This window comes from Rhinoraja longicauda, chromosome 28 (assembly GCF_053455715.1).
Source record: "Rhinoraja longicauda isolate Sanriku21f chromosome 28, sRhiLon1.1, whole genome shotgun sequence".
Lineage (NCBI taxonomy): Eukaryota > Metazoa > Chordata > Chondrichthyes > Rajiformes > Arhynchobatidae > Rhinoraja > Rhinoraja longicauda.
The window spans coordinates 8,043,582-8,064,718 of NC_135980.1; the positions used below are offsets into that span (position 1 = coordinate 8,043,582).

Below are 21,137 nucleotides of genomic sequence, written 5' to 3' on the forward strand. Positions count from 1 at the left end.
TGCTTTAAACTTGATGCCTTTATTAATAACTAGAACAAGTGTACCCGTTCAAAGCGGGCCCGTTGGGCCCGACCCCACACCCCCCATTCTCTCCTCCCCCAGCCCCACTCTTACTCTCCCCACACTCTCCCCTTTGGCCCGTCCTCTTAGGGTTTCCATTGTAACCGGGAGGGGGGGAGGGAGTGAAGGGGGGAGGGAGGGAGAGGGAGGTTTGGGGGAGGGAGGTGTGGAGGGATCGAGGGGGAGGGAGTGGTGGAGGAAGGGAGGTGTTGAGGATGGAGGGGGGGAGGGAGGGGGGAGGGTGATGAGAGATGGGGTGGTATTTGTGGAGGGGGGAGGGAGGGAGGGTGGGAGAGAGTGGGGGGGAGGGGGGAGGGGAGGATGGAGGGATGGGGGAGGGGAGGGATATGGACCTCCCCTTTTCCCAGTACCCCTCTTTCCCCCACCACCAAGTCCCCTCCGCACGACCCCTGTTGTCCCATTCCCCATTCTCAGACCCCCCCCCCAATTTTCTCTCCCCCAGACACACTCTTAGCATCAGTTAAAGGCCCGGGGGGGGGGGGGCGCGGGGGATCGGATCAGTGAAAAGTCCGGGGGGGGGTGGGGGTGCGGGAGATCGCATAATTCAAAGGCCCGGGGGGGGGGGGGGGGATAGCGGGGAGATGTTCTCCCGGGTGTGGGAGAGAGGAGAGAAGCAAGGGGAGAGAGGAGATGTGAGCCGGTGATCGCGGGCTGGCGCCGCTAACGTCGTCCATTTTTTTGGTGCGAGTGAGGAGATGCCGCGCATGCGTGCTGAGCACAGAGTGAGGAGATGCCGCGCATGCGTACTGAGCACTGCCTCACCGCAGCGCCCTCTATAGAAACCTCAATAAGGGGGGTGGCAGTGCTTTAATACCTCTGTAACTTAAAAAATATGCAACCGAATTAAATAAAAATATCATTTTCCAGCCCCACCCCGCGTGGTGATTAAGGCAGTGCAAAAATCGTGGCGCTACGGTTCACCGTTTTTTCCGAAATCAGCGAAATCGCAGATACATACATAACATATATTCACGAGATCTGAGTTTTAGTAGTATACTAGAAAAGAGGGCCCGTTGGGCCCGTCCCCACACCCCCCATTTTCTCCTCCCCCAGCCCCACTCTTACTCTCCAAGTGTGCCCGTTGGGGAGGGCCCGTTGGGCCCGTCCCCACACCCCCCATTCTCTCCTCCCCCAGCCCCACTCTTACTCTCCAAGTGTGCCCGTTTTTTTTTTTTTCCTAATCAGATGTTTGTTTTGTTTTCCTAATCAGATGTGCAGTACTTTGGTCAACGTGGGTTGTTTTTAAATGTGCTATACAAATAAAAGTGACTTGACTTGACTTGACTTGACTTGCAATAACAAAAAAGACTTCTTGGAAGCTTTTCGAAACAATGTAGCCGTCACAAGCTGAAAACTAAATCCTTGCTGAAAACTAAATCCTTTTCTGGAAACTTTTGGAAACAAATGTAGCCCCTTGAAGAAAAGGGTTAGAAATGAAAAATTTAAACTTTAATATCTCTCTAGCTTTAAAAAGGTAGCTTCAATTTGAACGAAAGTACTTACAATAGTTGCCCAGGTTAATGGTGAATACGGCGGTACAAAAATCGTAGCGCTTTGGTGTACCGTCTAGGAGGAGTAGGGTTTGTAAGTAATCTTCCGTACATACACATATACATACATACATACGGAATGTTGGACCGCAGAGTTTTAGTATTATATAGACTAGCAAAGCTAGTTGGGCCCGTCCCCACACCCCCCATTCTCTCCTCCCCCAGCCCCACTCTTACTCTCCAAGTGTGCCCGTTGGGCCCGTCCTCCTGATCTGTGTATGTCAAGTGACCACTATAACTCTTTTTTTTTTTTTTTCCTAATCAGATGTGCAGCACTTTGGTCAACATGGGTTGTCTTTAAATATGCTATACAAATATAATTGACTTGACTTGACTTGACTTGACTTGCAATAACAAAACAATCAGTCCTTTTCTGGAAACTTTTCGAAACAATGTAGCCGTCAGAAGCCACAAGCTGAAAACTAAATCTGCACCGCAGCGCCCCCCTGAAAAAGGGGGGGGGGCAGCGCTTTAAAACCTCTGTAACTTAAAAAACACGCGACCAAATTAAATGAAAATATCACGGCCGAGCGAGCGCGAGATTGGGGATTGAGGCGGTGCGAAAACCGTCGCGCTACGGTCCGCCGTTTTGCTGCAATCGCTGTTACGAATATATCAGGCCAAACCACAAAAAAATATATACACAAGATCTGAGTTTTAGTATTATACTAGAACAAGTGTGCCCGTTCAAAGCGGGCCCGTTGGGCCCGTCCCCACACCCCCCATTCTCTCCTCCCCCAGCCCCACTCTTACTCTCCAAGTGTGCCCGTTGGGCCCGTCCTCCTGATCTGTGTATGTCAAGTGACCACTATAACCTTCTTTTTTTTTTTTTTTCCTAATCAGATGTGCAGCACTTTGGTCAACATGGGTTGTTTTGAAATGTGCTATACAAATATAATTATACAAATATAATTGACTTGACTTGACTTGCAATAACAAAACAATCAGTGCTTTTCTGGAAACTTTTCGAAACAATGTAGCCGTCACAAGCTGAAAACTAAATCCTTTTCTGGAAACTTTTCGAAACAATGTAGCCGTCACAAGCCACAAGCTGAAAACTAAATCTGCACCGCAGCGCCCCCCTGAAAAAGGGGGGGGGGGCAGCGCTTTAAAACCTCTGTAACTTAAAAAACACGCGACCAAATTAAATGAAAATATCACGGCCGAGCGAGCGCGAGATTGGCGATTGAGGTGGTGCGAAAACCGTCGCGCTACGGTCCGCCGTTTTGCTGCAATCGCTGTTACGAATATATCAGGCCAAACCACAAAAAAAAAAATACACAAGATCTGAGTTTTATTAGGATAGATAGATAGATAGATAGATAGATAGATGGATGGATGGATGGATGGATGGATGGATGGATGGATGGATGGATGGATGGATGGATGGATGGATGGATGGATGGATGGATGGATGGATGGATGGATGGATGGATGGATGGATGGATGGATGGATGGATGGATGGATGGATGGATGGATGGATGGATGGATGGATGGATGGATGGATGGATGGATGGATGGATGGATGGATGGATGGATGGATGGATGGATGGATGGATGGATGGATGGATGGATGGATGGATGGATGGATGGATGGATGGATGGATGGATGGATGGATGGATGGATGGATGGATGGATGGATGGATGGATGGATGGATGGATGGATGGATGGATGGATGGATGGATGGATGGATGGATGGATGGATAGATAGATAGATAGATAGATAGATAGATAGATAGATAGATAGATAGATAGATAGATAGATAGATAGATAGATATATATATATATATATATATATATATATATATATATATAGATATATATATATATATATATATATATATATATATATATATAGAAGATAGATAGATAGAAGATAGAAGATAGATAGATGCCAATATCTGGCCATCTCTTATGAACCTTTTCCTAGTTCAATTAGGCTTGATATCTTATTATTCTTGTGTTTCCGTTAACTAATATGGGACAAAGATAGGTTAATGAGTTTAAGTCATAGATCAGCAGTGATCTCACAAGATAGCCAAAGAGACTTGATAAGATGTGCATGAAATCCAAATCTGAAGATGATATTCATGGATTTCTTTAGATTTTTGTAGGAATATCAAAAAACCGAAAGATTGTTCATGTTAAATGACTTTTCAGAAAGGGGCGCGGATGTAATCCAGGAACCATAGCCCAGGCATCCTAACTTTGGTGGTGAAGTTATTGGAAACCACCACCACAAACAAGTTAAATGTTCATTTGGAAGGAATTGACTAATTAGGACAAAGGGACAAATTGAAGAAGAAATGGAGAAGTTTGTCTAATTAAAGTGGTTGCATTGGTAGATTATATTTCCATTGGCTCAGCAGTCAAGAACTTGGGAGGAAAGTCTAACAATTGGAACCAGACCTTACAGGAATTGCATGAGTAAACACTTCCAAAAGCAGATGGTAGAAACTTAAGAATGAATGAGAATTGCAATTAATTCCTGGGTAAATTGTTGAGTGATAGATTTCTGTTAACTACGGGTAATAAAAAAGATGGGACATAGATAGGTTAATGAGTTTGTCATAGATCAGCAGTGATCTCACGAGATAGTCAGAGACTTGATAAAATGTGCATTTAATCCAAATCTGAAGGACAAAAACAACTGAGATGGTATTCATGGATTTCTCCAGATTGTGGTACTTACTAATGTGGTTCTGGTCCTGTGGTATGGTTGTACAATCGGCAGACCCAGTGGGGTTACCCATTCTACTGAACTTCCTGATCGGGCAATTAGTCGGGCACTTTCCGTTAGCCAGTCCTAAAGAGAAAACCAATTAGATGAAAAGAAGCCAAGATACACTAAAGCACGCAATTATTAATGTTAGATGTGTTTTAGTTTAACCTGATCTCCATTAATGGAGAGTTTACATTGGGAGGAACATAAATAAAAATAGGCATTGGTCAATTAGCCCCTCGAGCCTACTCGTTCAGTCAATAGATCATGGTTGAACTTCTCCCTCAAGAGGTCTGAAGAAGGTTCTCGACTCAAAATGTCATCGATCCATGTTCTCCAGAGAGGCTGCCTGACCTGCTGAGTTACACCAGCACTTTATGTCCTTTTGTTCCTCAATTTTCCCAATCTTCCTGATTTATCCCCAATGCCTTTTAATGCCCAGAAATATACACATTTCTGTTTTGAATACAATCAACGATAGCCTCCATGGTTCTCAGCAAATTCCAAAGATTCAGCAATCTCTGGGTGAAGAAATTTCAATACTAAATGGCCCACCTCTTACTTTGTGATGGTGACCCTTTGCTCTGGACTCCTTGGCCAGAGGAATCATTCTTCCTACATTTAACCTGTTATCTCGGAGAACTCAACTGTAATGTCTAAGAGCAAGACAGGGCAATTATATGGAAAAAATGTACTTTGTCGCTTTCTCTGCAGATGTTACCTGACCTGCTTTGAGTTTTTATTTTAGTAAACTACTGTATTACCAGTTCATCCTTGGAGATTTCAAAATGTGGGTTAAAAAAAAATCTAGTTTAGGATATTGCGTCTAGACAGACTCGGAACACTTTCTCTCTGCATTTTTCAAGTAGAAATATCAATTTTTGAAACACCCTATAAATCAGTGTGTTTACATAAGGTGACAAATTAAATGCTTAGATTCCCAAAGGAATTTGGCAGCATTGGCAAGGACTGGAAGGCAACAAGACAATTTAAAAAGCAAATATATTTTTTGCTAGTTATGCTTTTGGGTTATTTTATTATTAGTCATTTTCATTGCAGACTGAAGACCTCTGAAATATTAATAAAGTAAGACACAAAGTGCTGGAGTAACTCAGCAGGTAAGGCAGCATCTCTGGATAAAATCAATAGATGACGTTTCGAGTCAGGATCGTTCTACAGACTGAGCAGTCTGAAGATGGGTCCTGACCCAAAATGTCACCTAGCCATGTTCTCCAGAAATGCTACCCACTGTTACTCCAACACTTTGTGGGTTTTTAAAAAAAAAATCAGCATCTGCAGTTCCTTGTTTCTATTTAAATATTAATGTTATCTTAAGGAACCATAGAAATGTGCAGCACAGAAATGGGTCCATTTGGCCCATTTCAACTGCGCTGACTGCGATGCCTTTCAATGCTAATCTAATTTGCAGTAAACGTTCTCTAAAGATCTCCTCTAAATTTCTACACTCTTATCTTGAACTTACACCTTCTAATTCTAGGTATTTATTCACAATGTGCTGGAGTAACTCAGCAGGTCAGGCAGCATCTCAGGAGAGAAGGAATGGGTGACGTTTCGGGTCGAGACCTGTCTCCTGCCCCAGGGGAAAAAAAAGATTCTGACTATCTGTCCCATCTATGCCCCTCATAATTTTATAAACCTTTATAAGGTCACCTGTCAGCCTCATGTATTCCAGTGAGAATAAATCTTTCTACTCCAATCTCGCTTTATAATTACTGCCTTCCTTTCCAGGCAACATCCCAGCAAATCATTTCTGCACTCTCTATTGCTCTGCCAACCTCCCTAAAATGCTGTGACCAGAACTATACACAACAGTAGGCACCAAGATTTTGGACAACTGCAAAATTTGTTCCAAGCAAAAGCTTTAAGATGCAACACTGTAGTCCAAAAGAAACCAAACAATATATTTCCATATAGATTTAAAATTCTAGACACCAAAATGATATGCCTTTTGTCTGTTCATCTTTGGCATTTGCCCAACCATCAGCCAATCTAACCATCCTTCACCTCTATCCACCTATCACTTGCCATGATTTGGCGCGCTGCCATTTCTCTTCCAGATTTCACTCCCCCTACAACATCAGTCTGAAGAAGGATCCCGACCCGAAACATCAACTGTCCATGTTCTCCAAGATGCTGCCTCACCTGCCGAATTACTTCAGCACTTTGTGACTCTAAAATTCTGAAGATCGCCCAACTTGAAAGAAAGCACATTCTTATTAAAATTGAATTATGTTCTTAATGCTCGTTAATCTGCTTTGCCTCCAGCTCTCAAATATGCTTTTTTTCACTTCATAGAAAAAATGATGACTTCAACAGAGTGGATTTAGAAAGAAGTATTTTTGGTTTTATTTAAATGCCAAGTTCAATCAAGAACAATAACACACCTGATCATGTCCATTTTTCTGCCTTGCTAAAAACATTAATGTCCCAAATGGATCGGGTAATATCCCGATTGTTTAGTTTAAAAGTGATGATAATGGCTTAGCTTTGACCACACTGCCAAATGATTAGCCGTCAACATAACCACATTGAGGGAAATTACCTGAATTTGCCTGGTTCCTGTAAACATCTCCTTTAAGCTGTTAAATACTTGCTGCACCAAGTAGCGAGAAGCTTCCCACACGTAGTCCTGCAAGTTAAATCCATTTCAATAATTACATTTAATTTTCATTTTAAATATGAAAGTCATCCCATACAACAAATGACGTGAAGTGACATTGGAGACACATCAATTCAGAGGGAACATGAAGCTGCGTGACCTAATGTTATTAGTTTGATACATTCCAACAAATGGAGTTTCTGTAATAGATTGCTTAAAATACATTGTGTTGAAGAAAATAAAATATTCAATAGAAATATAATTGCATTTTAGCTATTTAATGTAGTCAAGCATTGAATGCTGCATTTTTATTTGGCTTTTTATCTGGAGCGGAGCACCAAGGCACATTCCTTGGATACGCACATACTTGGCCAATAAACGTATTCATTCATTCATTCATTCCTTTTTCTCTTCTCTTACGCAGTGCCCGGTGATTGCGGATGGCTTGCTTTCAGCCCAACTCTGAGGGTTCTGATGTGACTGATCAGATCAACGTATAGCCTCACAAACTCCACCAGAGATGCGACAGGTGATGCCTGATATGTTACAAATAAAATAGACAATAGACAATAGACAATAGGTGCAGGAGTAGGCCATTCAGCCCTTCGAGCCAGCACCGCCATTCAATGCGATCATGGCTGATCACTATCAATCAGTACCCCGTTCCTGCCTTCTCCCCATACCCCCTCACTCCGCTATCCTTAAGAGCTCTATCCAGCTCTCTCTTGAAAGCATCCAACGAACTGGCCTCCACTGCCTTCTGAGGCAGAGAATTCCACACCTTCACCACCCTCTGACTGAAAAAGTTCTTCCTCATCTCCGTTCTAAATGGCCTACCCCTTATTCTCAAACTGTGGCCCCTTGTTCTGGACTCCCCCAACATTGGGAACATGTTATCTGCCTCTAATGTGTCCAATCCCCTAATTATCTTATATGTTTCAATAAGACACAAAGTGCTGGAGTAATTCAGCAGGTCAGGCAGCATCTGTGGAGAACATAAATAGGTGATATTTTAGGACAGGACACATCTTCGGACTGATTGTGGGGAGAAGAAAGAGCACTGGAAGAGAGGAGGGACAGGATAAAGCCTGGCAGGTAATAGGTTTACAAAGGTGAGGAAGGGTTTGGATAGGCAGATGGTATGGCAAAGGCCAGAGATGAAAAGACAGAATGTGTGAGACAAAAGGAGTGAAGAGCTGTAAATTATGATACTAGAGGAAGGTGAAAGGGGAGGGGAGAAATAGGAGCGAGTTCAGGTGGGGCAAAGGGGAGGGCGGGGAGGGGAGGGTTATGGGGGAAGAAGGAAGCGGAGCAGTGTTATGTAATTCCAACTGCAGGGTCTGAAGAAGGGTCCCAACTGAAAACATCACCCATCGATATTCTCCAGGGATGCTGCCTGACCTTCTAAATTACTCCAGCACTTTGTGTTTTTTTTGTTGTAAGCCAGCATCTGCAGTTTCTTGTTTCTAAGATTTACAGGTGCATGAGGTGATAGGCTCCTTCTGCTGTTTACACTGGACTTCTTTGTGCTCCTGACACTTGGGTGCAAGATTCTCTGTGCCATTCTAAATGGGTTTTTTCCTTTTCGAGTGGGCCAAGGATTCCTGAGTCAGGAAGGATTTTGCAATTTTAAGGAAACCTTGCTTTGTCAGAAAAGCAAATTAGCAGAGGAAGGGCTTGGAACAATATCTATTTCTGAAGGCTGCTATGATGCATGCAAATGGTATTGCCTGCCTAATGGCACCAACTGAGTGTTACTTGGCATCAATGTTGGAAATAGTGACTGATACAGAAGGTGGTTATATTATTCTTGCCAGTAGATTTGGAGGATTTTGTAGAGGAAGCATCAATGGTCTTTCTCCCTTGTGCCTAAGGTGCCTGCTGCAGGCAAGACACATATGCATTGGGACGGCAGGAAATGAGGTGAAAATGACATTACAGGCAATGATGCAGTTTTGCTCGATGCTGGCTAGCATTGAGATCAGTCCTGCTGTGAAAGGTTGGTGAAGATCAGGGCTTGAAGGTAACCAAATTTGAGGGATAGACCGTCCGAATTAATGTCATAAGGTTTTGGCAAGGCCGAGACCGGCAAATACATAGTGGTTGGTATTGTTATCTTCCATTTTCTGTTTAAAAATAAAAATGTCAACACTAGAACATAGAAGTCCAAAGTGAAACAAAGAATAATATGACACAAAAAAAATATTCTTTCGTTTAATCGGAAATGCATTCTGTTGAAAATCAAGATACTTATGGATACTGTTCCTCTAGCCATGACAATGGTGTTCATGGTTAAATCAGACCAATACATCTGAAGAAATGGAAAATTACCCCAAGTTTAATATCTTTGGGAAAATTACTGTATGTTGTGTTATGATGCTTGGTATGTTGCAAATTGGAAAATTCAAGTAATTTCTGATTGAAGTAACAACTGATGTATAAGATTAAATTTCTTTTAAGGTCATTTATATTTCATTGCAACTCAGTGCAAGTCATTGATTTTTTTTAGGATGTTCAAGGTCAAATATAAAATATCCTAACTTACTATAACCAAACTGTTCAGTAATTAAACAATGTTAGTTATGATCCTTTGTAGTTCATTTCTGCAAACTCATAGTTAACTCATGTGTTTATGGACTTTCCTGTTTAAACCACAATATTATCTGATTACGTCAGTTACTTTATTTGAAATTGAGACCATATAAAAATACTACTTTAAAAACGGAAAACAAAGTTCTTATTCAAAAAGGCAAGCAGTAGTTCACATGTCTGAAAGTTCAATAATTAATGGGCACTAAATGATGTTGACTGAATCACGGATAGAATTTTATTTCTCTTTCAGATGTATTATGAGGAAAGTTTTTTTTTTCTAAACAGAGTGGTGGAAGCAGCTATGATGGTAACGTTTAAAAGGCACTTGGACAGACAGATTAATAGGCAGAGAACGGAGGGATGTAGATCATGTGCAGGCAGATAGGATTTGTTTAAATTGCCATCACTGTGGGCACGGGCATTGTGATCCAAAACGCCTCTTCCTGTGTTGTACTGTTCTATGCTCTATGTTGATTAATTTGCTGAGCATTTCTATGTTTTTTTAAGCTTTGTGTTAAATGGTTTTCCTTCTATTCCTCTGGCCCAAATCTTAACTTTGCACTGTGATCAAGTAAAGGGTGTTTTCTCATTTATAAACTGCTCTCATCTTCAAACTGTTTTTGCACATACCAATTTATGATAGGCAAGAAAAACAGAACTGGAATGTCTGCCAGCAGGTTAATCCATTTAAAAATTATTTGTCTGGAAAATCAGTTTTAGATGGACGAGAATGCTCCATCTTACCCTAGAGATAAAACTAAATAACCTTCAAGTCTTTGCCCATAAAACCACTACATTCTTAAGTACCTTTGGAAAATCTTCAATTTCCTTCAATTTTTTCTCAATCTGGAGACGCCCACCGAACCGTGTCACACCGTAGACCACGGTCATCACAGTCTGTTTCACTACTTTACGACTGATGAAACCTTCCAAGATTTGAGCAACTTTTACATCCTTTTCAGCATCTTGCTTTCTGAATTGCTCGACCTGAGGAGAAAAATTCAAGCTAATTAAATAAAGCAAAGGAAAAGATACTCAACAATCTGTAGCACTGTATCATTGCAATGTCCCAAGGCAATGTAGAACATAATCCAGACAAAAACAGATCCCCAGCTGCACATGGAGATATTAACACATATGACTAAACACTTGTCAAAGACAGACATTATGACGCATCTTCAAAGAAAGAGGGATAGAGCAAGTGCCAAAGGCAACTGATGAATATTGCTTGCCAGCTTCCAGTGTCATACAAGACAACGGAATTCAAGTTATTGATCTATCGTTATATTTTATTTGATAAGTGGCTTTCTAATATAATGTAAGATTTGGAGTAAAGCTCATTCAGAAGAATAAGTTTCTCTTTTTTTCTTACCATAATTAAAAGAAAACATTCAATTTTCATGAGCTCAGTACACATTTCCCTAGTACACAAATTGTTAATATTTCCTCTGATGAAGGAAACTGCACTAAACATCACTTATCTGCAATTTAATCTTGTCCAAAACTAAACGTATTAAATAGAGATCAGGGGTCTCATTAGAAGTAAGCCTAGCAAAACTACTTATGATTTAAAATAATTGAATTATACTTCTGTACAATGTGATTGTAATTCTCAGGTATTAACAGAACATATTTTCAACAATAGGTAGAAACAAGGAACTGCAGATGGTGGTTTACAAAAAAGAGTAACGCATCCCTGGAGAACACAAATAAGTGATTTTTCAGGTCAGGACCCTTCTTCAGAATGAAGAAAGGTCTTGACCTGAAACATCACCTATCCATGTTCTCCAGAGATGCTGCCTGATCCGCTGAGTTACTCCAGCACTCGGGAGTCATATTTTCAACAACTGTTTTACAATGGGAAACAAGAAATCATATATCTTGAAAATAATATAAAAACTGAATTAATTATTTCCAACAGATACAAATGTATATCGCATCACCAATGTGTGATATTAACATCCTTCTATTTTTAGTGGGATGTGAAATAGTGTGCAGATTGTCAAATCAGTGTGCCAGCTCACCAGGGGGCTATGAACTGTGAATGACAAACAGATCAATCACAGGGATCGCTGCAGCTCATCCCACTTACCTGCTGTGCGACTCCATTGTAGACATCCTGTGGAACCTCACAGGGCATTAGGTTGACAGAGGTTGCACCAATTACATCACGTCCTAGAGCAGCATAGTGCTGCAAGCCATTACAAGAACCGTCCTGTTAAAAGATAAAACACAAATATTTCCGATGAGTTGGACAAAGTTGAATCTTTACCGTGCAGGATCTTGGAAAATCAGACTAAAAATATGCTGTCAATGTCCAATAAAACATTTGTGCATTGTTGTTTTGACCGTTTGCATGCTTTTCAAATGGAAAACAAAAATATCAGCATAGTTGGTTTACTTAACGACCATGAAATTATTGACCAATTGTTTGGAAGTACAGAACTCTCTGCATCTTACTAGCGTAGAGTTTTTTTTACCCATGTTCTTCCAGTGCCTACCTATGCTAGAATTGGAGACCTTGTTTGCTTGGAGCATTTGGGTCATAAGGAATAGAAGTAGAATTAGGTTATTCGGCCCATCAAGTCTACACCGTCATTCAACCAATGACTGATCTATCTCTCCCTCCTAATCCTATCCCCCTGCCTTCTCCCCATAACCTCTGACACCAGTACTAATCAAGAATCTATCTATCTCTGCCATAAAAATATTCACTGACTTGGCCTCCACAGCCTTCTGTGGCAAAGAATTCCACAGATTCACCACCCTCTGACTAAATACATTTCTCCTCATCTCCTTCCTAAAAGAACATATTTTAATTCCGAGGCTCTGACCTCTAGTCCTAGACTCTCCCATTAGTGGAAACATCACCATTTGGGACTTCAGTAACATGGTCTGATTGGCAGCAGGAGCTCAAGCAGCACATCGAAGAAGCCCCATCCCAAAGCCAGTGTAGCACTACTCTCAGATTTACCGATTGCAAAAGTTGCAAGAGATCTTAAAGAGACCCAAAATATAACAAATTTATATTTAAAAAAATCATAAATATCAATAATTGCAATAATTTATTGAAAACAATTCACTAAACATCCATAGTGACAAATGACTAAAAACAGTAAACCAAACCTCTGCGATCCAAGATTCCTAATTGAAATCAATAGGGCTGTGGATTCTCAACATTCAAAAATTGGTCACTCATTGTGGGACTTGTTTGGCAACACTTGCGTGCAAGTCCAAGATATTGCTTCCATTTAGACAGGTAAATGCCAGTGATTTTGTTCTAAGCTGCTGGCATTTATCAGCAATATCTGGGTCAATAGCTCCAAGTAGTTACACATGGGGATTAGACCAACATTGAGTCCTTGACATACTTTTGCAGTAGGAAAAAGGTAAACATAACATTTTCATAAATCATACAAGAATCATGAGCAGCATTAGGCCATCTGGTTTTCCAGCCTTTCAACACGATCATGGTCAATCATCTGCTTCAGCTCATTAACATCCAGAAATCTATCAATCTCCATTTTGAACGAATTAAATGACTGAGCATCACAGTCCTCTGGAGTAGGGTATGCGACAGATTCAACAATTCCTCATCTCACTCTTAAATGGCCAACCCTCCATTCTAAAACTGTGACTCTCAAGTTCTAGACTCCAGAGTCAAAAACACTATTCCTGCTTCTAGCCTGTTCAGCCCTGTAAAAATAGTGTGGATTTCAATGAGAATATTCTTATAATAAAAACTATAAAACTTAAAACAGGACATTTTAGAATTTTTTTGAATTTGATGATCAAAAAGCTTAATTCTGTTCCTCTTTCCAAGACTGACCAAGTCAAACATCAGGGAAAACAGGCCTTTTGGCCAATAAGTCCACCATTGAATACCCATTTACAGTAATTCCATATTAATTTCACTTTAATTTCCTCACAGCTCAACAGCTTCCTGCAGATTCTACCACTTAACTGCACCCTAGGGAGAAAAACGAAAATCAAAAAGTGAAACAAAAAATGAAAAAATAAATAAAGGAAAAATCAAATTAGGAAAGACCCGTTTTTCTTTCTTTTCATCTGGAGATTATAGGCTCAATCTCTTCTCGCAAGGCAAACCCGTCCTCCCAGAAGCTTTCTGGTTATTCTTTTTTAGAACCCTTAAAATAAGGATGTCCTTTTAAGGCAAAATGATCAAGACTGTGTGGTCAATCATATATTTAAATTGCGACATATTTACTTCTGTACTCAAATCCTTTTGAAACAAAGGCCAAGTACCATTTTCCCTCCAATTTGCTTGATTTACTTACATGTTAAATTTCAGTAATTTGCTTAGAATGACAACCGGTCCATTTGATCATTTCCTAAACTGCCTAAAATTATGTGATTTTTCTGATTGGCTGACTTGCAATTTCTCACACAATATTCTGAAGTTATCCCAAGTTAAATTTTAGTACTTGAGCAGGGATACTGCCTCCTCACAGAGTTTGATTTTTCAGATAGTATACAGCCTTTTTAATTCCTTGTCAGTCAGGATTGCACAGGATAGCTTGTGGAATGCATACTCTTTCCAGTGAAGGTTGACTACCTCTGTCCTTGATAGGTTTTCAATTGTTGGCTCTTAGGGTATGGTATTTGGGCCATACATATTCTAAGGTATTGAAGAATTAGCACATGGTTATCAGAGATATGCTGAGTCTCTTGCATTTTTCCCTTCCCTATTTGTTCTTTTGATCAGATGTCAAGATGTGATTGGAAAGGAGAGAAAGCAAAATCTGAACAGACTCATCCTTCTGGCAAAGCTCTCGGAGCACAGTCCATGTACGGAAACAGACCCTTCAGCCCAATTCATCCAGGCTGACCAAGCAGTTTAACTGAACAAGTCCCACATTCTTGCGCCTGGTCCACATCACTCCAAATATTTGCTATCCATGTACTGTTAATGTCATAATCCATCTTCCTTTAATGTCATAATTGTTTCCACCTCTACTACTTCCTCTGACAGCTCATTCTATGTATGCTCCAACTCTGTGTGAAAAGGGTGCACAGCAGGTCCCATTTAAAACATTCCCATCTCATCTTAAACTTGTGCCCTCTGTTTTTAAACTCCCCTGCCATGGGTGAAGGTGTGGCTATTCACCCTATTTATACCTTTCATGATTTTATATACCTCTATAAGATCACCTCTTAGCTTCCTACTCTCCAGGGAAAAATACCCAGCGTATATAGACATTCCTTATAACTCAAATCCTCAGTGAATGTTTTTAGCATCCTTTCCATTTTAATGACATGCTTCCTATAGCAGGGTGATCAGAATTGTACACAGTAGTCCAAATGTGGACCTACCAATGGTTTGTACAGCTGTAACATGATGCATCCAACTTTGTACTCAATACTCTGACCGATGAAAGCATGCATGCCAGTCACCTTTTTTTTGTCTCTTGTATCCTCTCCTTCATAAAGCTATACATGTACACTCACTGATCCCTCAGTTCTACAACATTCTCCTGGGGTCCTATCAATTACTGTGCAAGTTCTGCCTTGGCTTGTCCTAGTAAAGTACAACACCTCTCATTTATCCGAATTAAACCACCAGGCGCTGTGCACACTGATGGTTGAAGGTTGTCGGGTTATCTGTCCGAGAAGATCCACCTTTGCGGATCCTCGAGGCCAACTAAATTAATCTGCCTGCCGCGATGTTTTTACTTCTCTATTGTTTTGTGACCAGCTGGTGGGGATAACATAATGGACAAGGATCAGTCACACGTGTAGGAGAAAAACTGCAGATGCTGGTTTAAATGGAAGGTAGACACAAAATGCTGGAGTAACTCAGCGGGTCAGGCAGCATCTCAGGAGAGAAGGAATGCGTGACGTTTTGGGTCGAGACCCTTCTTCAGACTGACGTCAGGGGAGGGGGCAGGACAAAGATAGGATGTAGTCGGAGACATAGAAACATAGAAAATAGGTGCAGGAGTAGGCCATTCGGCCCTTCGAGCCTGCACCGCCATTCAATATGATCATGGCTGATCATCCAGCTCAGTAGCCTGTACCTGCCTTCTCTCCATACCCCCTGATCCCTTTAGCAAAAAGGGCCACATCTAACTCCCTCTTAAATATAGCCAATGAACTGGCCTCAACTACCTTCTGTGGCAGAGAATTCCACAGACTCACCACCCTCTGTGTGAAGAAATGTTTTCTCATCTCGGTCCTAAAAGACTTCCCCCTTATCCTTAAGCTGTGACCCCTGGTTCTGGACTCCCCCAACATCGGGAACAATCTTCCCGCTTCTAGCCTCTCCAACCCCTTAAGAATTTTATATGTTTCTATAAGATCCCCCCTCAGTCTTCTAAATTCCAGCGAGTACAAGCCCAGTCTATCCAGTCTTTCCTCGTATGAAAGTCCCGCCATCCCTGGGATCAATCTGGTGAACCTTCGCTGTACTCCCTCTAAGGCAAGAACGTCTTTCCTCAGGTTAGGAGACCAAAACTGCACACAATACTCCAGACAGGAAGACTAGTGGGAGAACTGGAAAAGGGGAGAGGATAGAGAGGGAAAGCAGGGACTATCTGAAGTTAGAGAAGTCAATGTTCATACCGCTGGGATGTAAATGACCCAAGCGAAATATGATGTGCTGTTCCTCCAATTTGCACTGGGCCTCACTCTGACAATGGAGGAGGCCCAGGACAGAGAGGACAGATTGGGAATGGGAGGGGGAGTTGAAGTGCTGAACCACCGGGAGATCAGGTTGGTTCAGACATACGTATCTGCTACGGGTGTGCTTGTAGTCTCTTGAACAGATGATTATATAATCTGTGTAGGAAGGAACTGCAGATGCTGGTTTAAACCAAAGATAGATACAAAAAGCTGGAGTAACTCAGCAGGACAGCATCTCTGGACCAGAAATGACACCTATTCCTTTCCTCGAAAGATGCTGTCCGACCCGCTGAGTTATTCCAGCTTTTTGTGTCTATCTTTGGTTATATAATCTAACAGGTGCCCGTGCCTAGATCAGGGCTCTATAAGTTTAATTAAGTTTATTGTCATCTGTACCGAGGTACAGTGAATAGCTTTTGTTACGTGCTAACCAGTCAGTGGAAAGACAATACACAATTACAATCAAGCCATCCACCATGTACAAATACATGATAAAAAGAATAACGTTCTGTGCGCGATAAAGTCCAGTAAGGACCGATCTACTATCTTGTGTACATCCTCCTAACAAAACTGACCCTTGGCTATGACAACACTGCTCCAAGAGTTTTGCCAGGAGGATGAGTCTGTTAAGAATTAGCTTTCTCTCCTTTCCAATCACACCTTGACAGAAGGTTGCATCTTTTCCAAATCTGGCATTGATATTGCCCTGGAGGATCCGTTCGTCTCTGTGTGAGATGCTAGCCAAGGGTTTTTTTTCACTTGGCTAAAAAGCCATAATATTCAGGTTTGAGGCTTATGTGTTGGTTCTATGTTGGAGTGAGTCAGTGGGCCATAAGATGATCACATCCCACGGAGATTACTTTGTCTTGATGGCAAAGCACCTCCCATGAAGATGGAATTCCTCTTTCAGTTTGCATTTCCAGCTGGCTGCCTCTACCTGTCCTTGTCCTGTCTCACTCAGGCCACCGATTGCAATGTTTGAGTTCTCGGATGGCAAGGCAATGGGAAGGTCTGGCAGTGTTGTCGCTGTCCATTAGCATTCTGAAATTCCAGATCCTGAATGCCACACTGAGGAGTGGAAGTTGCCTGGGTGCGATTTATTTTAACATTAAATACCAACTACCACATGGAGCAGGCACGGGCATTCAGTGGCCAGAAATTGCAAATGAACTGAGGACCAAGCAGTGCAATACGGACATCCACACATAAAGATGTTTGGTGCATGTAGTCATGTCTGTGGTCACTTGTCAGCACATTCAGTCAGATGTACAGTGTGTAGAAATGAAACTGCAGATGCTGGTTTAAATTGAAGATATGCACAAAATGCTGGAGTGACTCTTAACAATAAACGTTTTCTTAAATATTTCAGAACTTACTTGATGGACCGGGAAATAAGAGAAGTAGTTGGTTGTATCAGGTGATCTTACTGCGTGTGCTATCTCTGTGCAACAGGCTAAAGTTTGCCAAGGCTCATCCGCATTTGTCCACCACATCCTCCCCTGGGGAAAAGCAAACAGCTATTCACACATACTGACACCTAATTGTATGTAAAAGCATTAATCAACAGCAAATGATTCCTACTTTTATATCTCCCTGTCTCTTTTTTACTGAAGACTTGGATGGTGTCGACCATTGAAATCAAAAACAATATTCACATTAAACTGTTACACTGAACTGAAAGATGAAGGATCTCGATCCGAAATGTAATATCTGGCAGTGTTGGCGCTGTCCATTAGCATTCTGAAATTCCAGATCCTTTGGTTTTGTGCACGATAAAGTCCAGTAAAGACAGATCTACTATCTTGTGTACATCCTCCTGACAAAACTGACCCTTGGCTATGACAACACTGCTCCAAGAGTTTTCTTCTCTCCAGAGATGCTGCCTGACCCGCTGAGTTACTCCAGCAGTTGTGTCTATCTTCAGTGTAGATCAACATCTGCAGTTCCTTCTTACACAAAAAGATTTTATTCTTTATTTAAAACGGCAGTCATTTTTATGCAATGCTTAGTTAACTCAAAGCATAATTAGTCAATTTTCTTCATGCCCACTACCCTTATTCTACTCGAATGTAAATTTGTATTCATCCAAAACTCTGAAGTTACTGGTAGGCAAAGTTTCTTGAGTCTGTAGCTGAATTATCTAATGACACCAAGGAGTGAGTATGACCCTTGCTTTCCTCATCCTACAAGTATACATCCTTTTAGCTGGCTCCATTGTTGTAAATAATTAATAGGAGCAAATACTGCAGAATTGTTTTTTCTCAAGGGAATAACTTCACATGCAGAGGTAAAAATCGCTTGATACTGTGGCGCGTCGGTAAGCCCGAAATAAAGGTGAGGAGCCAGGTATTTCGGGAGGGATTTATTCGTTGTGTTCTCTAGCCCGGTCGAGTCTGCGAGAGAGATTGGGCTTAAAATCCCGTCCTTTATCCCTGTAGCTAAGGGCTGCCCCCCTGGACTGGTCCATGCCCGTGCCGAGGGGTTCGGTAGTGGTATGGCCCGACCCTTGGGAGCCGCCACAATACTCCATTATTTTACACCCACAGAATACATTCAACACTCACTATTTGATACACATTTCAAACAGTAATATGACAAGTTATAAAATGCATATTCCACCATTTATCCACCTGACACCTTTGAGATGGTTTTCACTCACTGTTAAAGGATTATCTGCTGAATCCAATATGTCATCCATTACGGCATTAGCATAGGAAATTCTCTCTTTGAGAGAACATGATTTTTTAAAGCCAGTTAAATTAACAAGATGAATCTTCAACCAATTTAACCCATGTTCACCCAACGGTTTTCCTTCAGCAAACAAGAGCACGGCACGGGTAACATCACTGCCCAGGTGATTAAAATACGGTGGGCAAGGGTACGTCCTTCCACGAAAGTCCATGTTGTGAGGAAACCAGAATATTTCATGTCGGATATGATTGGCAATGGAAAGCTTATAAATGGCATCCATTCGGAGGCTGTGCATTTCAGCTGATCTTTTCCTGACCCAAGCAATTTTTCTTTTCAATGAAGATTTTGTTGCTGGACTCATGTTACTTTTTGCATCATACTTGGGCATGGCTGGGGCTTCTGAAAGTGGAGGTGGAATCTCCAGCATCTCGCTCCCTTTGTCATTGAAAATAGAGATAATTAAATCGAGTATCGGTTTGTTCACTTTCCAAGCACAGTTTCCAAGCTGACTTAGGGAATCCAATACGGCATGCAAGTCACACCTGCTGCACTTCTCCAAAAGTAACTGGTGCTGTAGAGCTCCACCCATGCACCGCATCAGTTTGGTAGGGGCCAGAACATAGCCACCAAATTTGGGTGAAGTCCACGGGATGGGAGGACACACCATGGGCATGACGCAGGAGTCAAAGCTCAAAGTTGTCTCCGCAGCTTCTGAAAGGATTTGCGTTAGAATAGGATGGGGCTTGATGAAACCAATCTGCAAAAGAAAAAAATCACTAAATAAAATGCTCAAACAAAAATGTTAATTTCTCAGATTTTCCAGCCTTTGTATATTTGAACCGTGGATATACACATATATATATTTAAAAATAATAAAACTGTATCTTCTTTACAAATTTACTGCTTCATTGTTAAATTAATGATTAATATTTCTTTTTTGGTACCTTTCTAATCCTGAATCAATTGTTTTGTGGTTTACTCCTCCCTTTCACACGAAGGTGTGGCAGGGTGGCGCAGCAGTATTGCTGCCTTACAGAGCCTGAGACCCAGGTTCGTTCCTGACTATGGGTACGTTCTCCCGTGCCGTGTGGTTTTATCTGCGAGTCCGGTTTCTTCCCACACTCCAAGGACGTACAGGTTTGTGGGCTAATTGGCTTGGTAAAATTGTAAATTGTCCTTAGTGTTTGTTGGATAGTGCTACTGTGTAGGGATTGCTGGTCGGCACGGACTTGGTGGGCCGAAGGGCCTGTTTCCATCTTGTATATCTAAACTAAACTAAGACTCTATAGTGTAAGAAAATAACTGCAGATGCTGGTACAAATCGAAGGTATTTATTCACAAAATGCTGGAATAACTCAGCAGGTCAGGCAGCATCTCGGGAGAGAAGGAATGGGTGACGTTTCGGGTCGAGACCCTTCTTCCGAAACGTCACCCATTCCTTCTCTCCCGAGATGCTGCCTGACCTGCTGAGTTACTCCAGCATTTTGTGAATAAGACTCCTCTATTACTGATTGTTATGCTCCATTACTACAACGGCTTTCTGTAAAGCAATGTGAACAGAGCCAATTTTCTCTCTCCCAAATCACTACCTACACGATTCAATTATCATACCATTATGTATTATGCCTGAGGACCCAGTTGAAATTTGAAGGCAGTTATTCACTGGGAAACAAAGGTTAGAGAATCAATGTGGAAATATAAGAGGTCCCTTTACACAATGTTCACCACCTAAATTCCACTATCACTTGCACGGTATTCTCCATTAGTGGCCTAGAATGAGTTTTCCATTTCTTGGCCATTCAGACGGCAAAATAAATTACGGATCTCTTGAAGGATCCTGACAGGGTGACCGTGGGGGAATCCAGAGCTTGAGTTTCACTGTTTAAATCTATATGACGCTATATTTTTCTCATCTGCTCATAGGTTTTGGGAATTCTTCTTCAAAGGAAGATGGAAAGAGTGCCTTTGAATACTATTAAGATAGAATTAAATACACTCTTAATAAGCCAGAGCTGAAATTTCTACCACATCAGTGGTGATTTCATCGAATAACAAATCAGGCTTTGGAGGGTCGAGGGTTTGATGATTTATTTCTGCTCATACAAGGTTGGGTGTAAGCAAAGGTTAGCAGACAGATCAAGACAGACAGAAACATGGAACTGCAGATGCTGATTTACAAAAAATGCTTGTTTTCTAGTTTGTTTGATACTGCATTTCAAAATGACATAAAATTGT

The 21,137-nt window shown here is 41.4% G+C and overlaps 1 protein-coding gene across 4 annotated transcripts in view; it reads right to left on the reverse strand.

Moving 5' to 3' along the window:
* Nucleotides 1-21,137, reverse strand: part of polrmt (polymerase (RNA) mitochondrial (DNA directed)) — an 83,074-nt gene that overhangs the window by 23,303 nt on the left and 38,634 nt on the right. For all 4 annotated transcript variants that reach the window (XM_078423804.1, XM_078423807.1, XM_078423806.1 and 1 more), the window contains exons 10-15: nt 18,871-19,659; nt 17,588-17,710; nt 11,662-11,784; nt 10,377-10,556; nt 6,921-7,007; nt 4,328-4,441 (exon numbers count right to left, since the gene is read on the reverse strand). In XM_078423804.1, the coding sequence (XP_078279930.1) occupies nt 4,328-4,441; nt 6,921-7,007; nt 10,377-10,556; nt 11,662-11,784; nt 17,588-17,710; nt 18,871-19,659 (1,416 nt within the window). The remainder of the gene's footprint in view (nt 1-4,327; nt 4,442-6,920; nt 7,008-10,376; nt 10,557-11,661; nt 11,785-17,587; nt 17,711-18,870; nt 19,660-21,137) is intronic.